The sequence below is a fragment of the Miscanthus floridulus genome, chromosome 3, assembly GCF_019320115.1.
Source record: "Miscanthus floridulus cultivar M001 chromosome 3, ASM1932011v1, whole genome shotgun sequence".
NCBI classification, from domain to species: domain Eukaryota; kingdom Viridiplantae; phylum Streptophyta; class Magnoliopsida; order Poales; family Poaceae; genus Miscanthus; species Miscanthus floridulus.
Window position 1 is genome coordinate 106013094 of NC_089582.1, and position 7270 is coordinate 106020363.

At 47.9% G+C, this 7270-nt stretch overlaps 1 protein-coding gene across 1 annotated transcript; it reads left to right on the top strand.

Moving 5' to 3' along the window:
- Nucleotides 1-220: 220 nt before the first annotated feature.
- Nucleotides 221-5277, top strand: LOC136542016 (heat stress transcription factor B-1-like). Its single transcript, XM_066534246.1, has 2 exons — nucleotides 221-999; nucleotides 4225-5277. Exons 1-2 carry the CDS (start codon nucleotides 751-753, stop codon nucleotides 4924-4926), a joined length of 951 nt encoding a protein of 316 aa, XP_066390343.1. The 5' UTR covers nucleotides 221-750; the 3' UTR covers nucleotides 4927-5277.
- Nucleotides 5278-7270: the final 1993 nt, after the last annotated feature.

Below are 7270 nucleotides of genomic sequence, written 5' to 3' on the forward strand. Positions count from 1 at the left end.
ATGGTACTCATGTCCAGACCAAACATTCAGTGGCACACCTGGAATTATAGAATCATTCAGTGGCACACACGGAATTATCTCTTCTTATTTGGACCGGCCGCACGAAAGAGCGGCGGAAAGAAAGGGCGAGCATACGTACGTAACGTAACGTAACGTACCCACACAGCACACACCACTGACTGACCCGCGCGAAGAAATAGACGGAGCTCACGCCTATTACACTCGGGACCGGGAAGCAAGAAGCCCAACGCCGAAAGCAACCGCCGCGCTGGTCTATCGCCTCGCGCGCGACGGCGTGACGAGCCGCTATCCCGATCCGCCCGCCCTTTATATCGCCCGAGGCGATGAGCGACTCTCCCCAGACGAGCGACGCGAGGTAGGTAGCCGGAGCTAGCCCAGCAGCTGGAAGCAGCGCTAGCACAGACCGTACGTGCCGGCCGAGAGGGCCGCGGCGGCGGCGCAGGCGCTTACATGGGAGTAGAGGCGGGCGGGTGCGGGCGGAGGGCGGTCGTCACCGGGTTCTACGTCTGGGGCTGGGAGTTCCTCACCGCCCTCCTGCTCTTCTCGGCCGCCGCCGCAGCAGCAGCAGCCTCCTACTAGCTAGCTAGCTACCTTCTTTCTTCGTCCCCTTAGATAGCTCAGCCGTACACACAACGCACCAGTGATTAGTAGGCTACACAACACACATATATACTAGCGTGTGAGTTGGATCGTGTAAGCAGCAGGCCAGTCGCGCCGATCGATCGAGAGATGGAAGAAGCCGCGGCCGTGGCGTCGAAGAGCAGCGGCGGGAGGGGAGGCGGCGGCGGCGGGCCGGCGCCGTTCCTGACGAAGACGCACCAGATGGTGGAGGAGCGGGCGACGGACGAGGTGATCTCGTGGGCGGAGCAGGGCCGCTCCTTCGTGGTGTGGAAGCCCGTGGAGCTGGCGCGCGACCTCCTCCCGCTCCACTTCAAGCACTGCAACTTCTCCTCCTTCGTCCGCCAGCTCAACACCTACGTGAGTACACTTGCTTACTTGCTTGGTTAGTCATCAGTTGCTAGTTGCTACCGTATCAAACAATTAATCAGATAGCTAGATGATCGTTTCCTACTGTAATTAATCAGTTGCTAGTTCTGGCCTTCTGACCTGGGGCCGGCGCGCTATCGTTGTCGCGGTGTTCCGATTTCTATAGCGTGTTGTTTTCATCTGTGCTCGATGACTCGCTCATCAACAAACAGCTTGTTCGGCTCACCAAGTTCGGCTTAAATTTTTTTCATCGAGAATAGTGCTATATTTCGTCCCAGCCGTACGCGCTGAAAGGTTTGCTTGGGTTGCGGAAAAGTCCTCCATCCGTTGCTTTGCTTATGATTCGACAGCCCGCTGTTTCCAGAACTGCTGCCGCCGCACGACTGTTCTGTGTGGGGGCACCTTAGTTCCCAAAAATTTTCACCCCAACTATTACATTAAATCTTGCGGCACATGCACATGAAGTATTAAATATAGACGAAAAAAAACTAATTGCACAGTTTAGTTGAAAATCACGATATGAATGTTTTAAGACTAATTAGTCCATGATTAGCCATAAGTGCTACAGTAACTAGCATGCGCTAATGATAGATTAATTAGGCTTAATAAATTTGTCTCGCGGTTTCTAGACGAGTTATGTAATTAGTTTTTTTATTAATATTCAAAAAATCTCTTTCGATATCCCAAAATATCCGAAGTAACATCCAGAAATTTTCATTTCGCGAACTAAACACACTCTTAAGTTTATAAAGCCGCGGTGGTGCACATGTAGCTCAACCAAACTGATGAAAGAAGAAGCCTTTGGACGCGCGACAATTAAGCTAGATGTGCCCTGTGCGTGTGGTTGACGAGTCCAGGTACGCACGTATAGTACCTGGACGTGACCTGTGACCTTCGCTTCGATATAGAACAACAGTACAGGCGTACAGCAGACAGACAATCAGACTATTAATTAATAATTAGTATAGGTATGCATGCGTGTCGCGGTTCATAGGAAGGAGTACGTACGTGCGCAAGTCAATCTCTACCTCCCTTTAATTCCGCCCTTTTCCCACGCAAAGCATGCTTATCATCGGTTACGATGGTCCAAATGGCGGGTCATCCAGAATGCTTTGTTAAGAAAAAAAAAACAAACCGAAAGAGAGATCGAAGCGGAGAAAGATGAAGTAGCAGAGAAAAACATGAAAAGGGTGGCTGAACCTCCTGCTGATGTTCGCTTCATTTCCCCCCTTTAGTTATTCCAAAACTCTCGCGGGTGTGGTTTTGTTTTCAAGGGCCCCCGGCCGCTTCCTTCTAAATTGTTGCACCTAATACGTATGATTTAACTTTCTTGCAAGCACAGACATATATCTTTGCATGTCATTTCAGTGTCACTCAGAGCTAGCTGGATATAGAGGAATGACCTGCGATGAGACTTGAGGGTACCTATCCATATCTTTGTGCTGTAGTACTTATACTCCTATGGGCCTAGCCGACACTGGAACAACATGTGGTACATAAGGAAGTGGTTGCTTCATTTGGCCTCGCAAGACAACTTAGGCTTTGTTTATATTGAGGTTAGGGATCAGAATTTGACACTGTAGCACTTTCGTTTGTATTTGATAATTATTGTCCAATTATGGCCTAACTAGGCTCAAAAGATTCGTCTCGTAATTTACAATCAAACTGTATAATTAGTTATTTTTTTATCTACATTTAATACTCTATACATGTGTCTAAAGATTTGATGTGATGGAGAGAGAATAAAAAAACTTGCAATCTAGCCAAGGCCTTAGTAGCAACACGCAAAAGGTGCTAGATAGCTGCGAGAGGTGGGAGCGAGCTGGCAGTTCCATGGAATAAGCAAAGCAGATTAGGCGCGCGCCTGTCTTCGCAACCAGAATTTTAGCTGCTAGTGAGTTGGTTTCTTCTTATGTTTTAGTATTCAAAATTTAGTATAAATTTTTTCTACTAAATATTTCGTAGTGAGATTTCTACATGCTATGACTAGTGGTAGTGTATTACTACAATTTAAAAACGCTAGGAGAGATCCACCATTTTAGTAGTGCTGTTCAGGTCGATCGCTTCACACGCCACGGTATTATAGTGGCGACAGAACCATGACGTGATATTCTAGTAGTGCGCCCGGGCCCTGCGATCGATCGATTATCCAGCACAGATAGATTATCTATGGAACAGTCAGGAGGAATCTTAAGGAAGCTTCGGATGGATGAGCTTTTCTGGGCTCTTCTGCGTGGCCTTCAAGAAGGTTAGTTTAGCTAGGAATATAATTGGACGTGTGTATGCTAGCTGAACAAGCAATATAATCATCCGAGGCACACAATACTTCTGTTGCCTTCCATTTGTTAGCTGGGATCGCAAATCGCTGTGATAAATTAATTTGGATTTCATAAAAAAAATTTGGAAGTTCGATTGAAGATTTACTTTAGTCAACAACTGAATATGCGCTGTGATTGAGTCTTATACCTTGTACGGAGATGCATGATGACTTGGCCACTAGCACAGTCAAAAGCTTCACACTGAAACCGGGTTTATTTGTTCTCACTGATCCTTGAACTATTCTAGTTAGAGGGAGAGCTAGCTTCTGTGAGTGTGTGAACAGCTAAGGCCGGCGTTATCTGACTATGTGAGCAACATAGTCAAAGTAGACGGGCCTGACGTGTAGCGTTCTATATATCCAACGAAATGGCTATTGGCCTTTCCCTTTATCAGCAACTTTTTCCACGTTTGGTGGTGATAGGAATTTGACATTAACAGTAGGCACGCTCATTAGCGGAGCCAAGATGAGCACCTCGGGGAGCTATTCAACAGAGATTTAGAACAAATGTCGAAGATTAACAGTAAAATCACGTTTTTTCTACAGTAAATATAAAGAAAAATCACTCTCGCAGGGGGGCTGCCCCCCCCCCCCCCCCCCCCCCCCCCCCCCCCCCCCCCCTGGATCCGCCACTGGGCACGCTTGTCGTGATAAGCTGGTAGTGATGATACGCTTGTAGTGTCCTAGTTTGATATCTCAAATAATGATCTATAGTCATACAGATTTGCACACGATTGATTCCGCCTCTGAAATTGACGTGTTAGAGATCAAGAATTGTTTAGGGACTGGCTGAATGGAACACTGATGAATGCAGCACATTTGATCATTTAGCCGTTGTTTTTTTTAGCATCGATCTGCATTAGATACTCACGTCACGCCGATGGTGACCATCCATGCAGGGTTTCCGGAAGGTGGTGCCGGACCGGTGGGAGTTCGCGAACGACAACTTCCGGCGAGGCGAGCAGGGCCTCCTGTCCGGCATCCGTCGCCGCAAGTCAACGACGCCGCAGTCGTCATCCAAGTCCGGCGGCAGCGGCGTGAACGTGGCGTTCCCTCCGCCGTTACCCCCGCCCCCGCCTCCCGCTCCCACGTCGCCGGCCACCACGTCTGGCGTCGGCGGCAACGAACGCAGCTCCTCATCGGCGTCGTCGCCGCCACGGCGGGCCGACCAGCTGACCAGCGAGAACGAGCAGCTCAAGAAGGACAACCGCACGCTGTCCACCGAGCTGGCGCAGGCGCGCCGGCAGTGCGAGGAGCTCCTGGGCTTCCTCTCGCGCTTCCTCGACGTCCGGCAGCTCGACCTTCGGCTGCTCATGCAGGAAGGGGAAGACGTGCGAGCGGCGGGGGCGGCCGCCGGTGACGCTGACGCACAGGCACAGCGCCGCGCAGTGGTGGCCAACCACCAGCTGGAGCGCGGCGGCGGCGAGGAGGGGAAGAGCGTGAAGCTGTTCGGCGTACTCCTCAAGGACGCCGCCGCAAGGAAGAGGGGCCGGTGCGAGGAGGCGGTGGCCAGCGAGCGGCCCATCAAGATGATCAGGGTCGGCGAGCCGTGGGTCGGCGTCCCGTCGTCGGGCCCCGGGCGGTGCGGCGGCGAGAATTAAGGTATGGTTGGAACTGATGATGCGCCATGGCTGGCCGTGACATTGCCGCCAGCTTTACAGCGATCGCGTGTTCATGCATGCTTTTGTGCGTGTTTGTATTTATCGTCCAAGGAGGTGAGGTTGATGGAAAGGATATTCCATCGATCGAGCAAGTAGCCAAAACCCAGTGCTGTGGTAAAACTGTAAAGACAGAACACAGGACACAGGAGATAGGCGTAACGCTTGTTAAAAACTAATTATGGGATGCTTTGGAGGTAGCAAGATTAAAAGTAGAGATGAGTGAAACGGGCTAGAAGCAGCCCATGTGTTCAGAATGGAACATTATCGTTTTCAAATATTTTGTTTAAACCTTTTATTATAGTACTTTTCTGACTGCACTTCAATCCGCCTTAGTTTTATATGGATCGAGAGGAATTAGAGTGGACAATTAATCACCTCAATTCCTCTCCAACCCATATAGATTAGAGTGCAGCCAAACAAAACTTTTATACTATTTGCAACTCTGGTTGATTCTTACGTTCGAAGCTACAACAAAATGAAAGGGATGTGTCACTTTTACCACCGCTATAGCTATCTTATCTTTTTATTATTAATTGGAGGCCACGCGACCACCACGAATCAGCCCTTTTGTCTCTAACAAATCAATTTCTAGAGTTATCTTATGTCAAACTTTTAAAAATTTAACTAAATTTATAGAAAAAAGCCACACCAAATTAGTATCATTAGATTAGATAATAAAAAAGATATTTTCATAATGTGCTCATTTGATGTCGCAAATTATATCTATACCTTTTTCTATAATTTCGGTCAAACATAAAAAACATTTAACTTAAAATAGCTCTAGGAATTGATTTATTCAGGATCATCACTTGGTTAATAAATTTGTAATAAACACCAATGCACTAACAAATTATAAAATATATCCTTTTTGTTAGTTTTAATAAATTTGTATATTTTAATTGAAGCATCATGACATGTCTATTTTGATAATACAACGGTGAGCACTCTATTTTTAATTAAGTATTTATAGATATATAATTATTTTATAAGAAAATTTGATGACGTTAGCATAGACCAAAGGTAGCTATGACCTCTTGGGTCTTTAAAATTCTTAGGGTAAACAATGGTTATTAGGCTTAATGCTAATGCTCCACCACGGGCGTCGGTTCCACGTCGGTCAGTCCGAACGCGGCTAGCTAGGCTGCGGACCAGTTCACAGGTATCTGCTCCCCTCATTAGCATACACGATTTCTCCAAAAAATAAAAAAAAAAGGAAAAAAAGAGCGACATCTTATCTTCCCCGTTCACATCCGCTCCACCGCACCATCCGCCCTTCGGTCATGAACGCACGAGCTCTGCTACCGTCCGCGTCCGCATACACACGAGTTCCACCGGGCGTGCTGTGCCACTCGGCCGTGGTGAGGGAGACAGCTGCCGCCTCCACCACAGGGGCCGGACGCCTTGTCGACGGCCAGGAAGACCTTCGTCTTCGCCTACCCAGCTTGATGCAGCCAGGTATGGAGCTCGCTCGCATGCAGCTCATGACATCCCAGGGCGGAGCCCGCCCATGAACATCTCGTGCCTACCTACCCAGTTCGTTGTGGCTGGCGCGGAAGTCGCCCGTGTGCAGCTCACGACGTCCGGGATAGAACTCCACATGTCAACGAGGATCTATTCTCCCAGCAGCAAGGAGATATTGCGCTGAAACTGCATGTTGTAAGCGTATATTTCAAATGTTTCAGAGGTATGTTGCAAATATTTTATATCGATGTTACAAAAGTAGATCAGGATGTTGCACATGTTGTAATGGTGTTTTCAAGTGTATGTCCCAAATGTTTCATCTGTTTCAGACGTATGTTGCAAGTGTTTCATTTGGGTGTTGTAAAAGTATATCTGGATGTTGCATATGCATGCATGTTGCAAGCGTATGTTTCTGGTGTTTCATACATAGGTTGCAAGTGTTTTATCTAGATGTTGCATATGTTTTGCAATGGCTGCAAACGTGTTTTCCTGGTGTTTCAGACGTATGTTGCAAGTGTTTCAATTGTTTCATATGTATGTTGCAAGTGTTTTGAGGGTGTTCGGCTAGCTGGCTGGCTGGCCAGCCCACTCACGAAAGCACTGTTCACATGAACAGTATTTTCAAACAGACCAGTATTTTCCTCTCACGACAATCGGCCGGAACAGTATTTTAGCTTATTTTTCAGTCCTGCCGAACAGGCTCTTTATCTAGATATTGCAAAAGTAGATCTTGATGTTGCACATGTTGCAGTGGGACCCATCTACAGCAGGTACCTGCTGCAGTTGTTGGGCCCACCTGCATGCTTGTGGGTGTGGAGGGGGC

What these genes read in the sequence shown, in the direction of transcription:
- LOC136542016 (XM_066534246.1), top strand. Translation starts at nt 751, where the DNA reads ATGGAAGAAGCCGCGGCCGTGGCGTCGAAGAGCAGCGGCGGGAGGGGA. An exon ending in TCCGCCAGCTCAACACCTAC is followed by an intron (nt 1,000 to 4,224) that starts GTGAGTACACTT and finishes CCATCCATGCAG; the next exon opens with GGTTTCCGGAAGGTGGTGCC.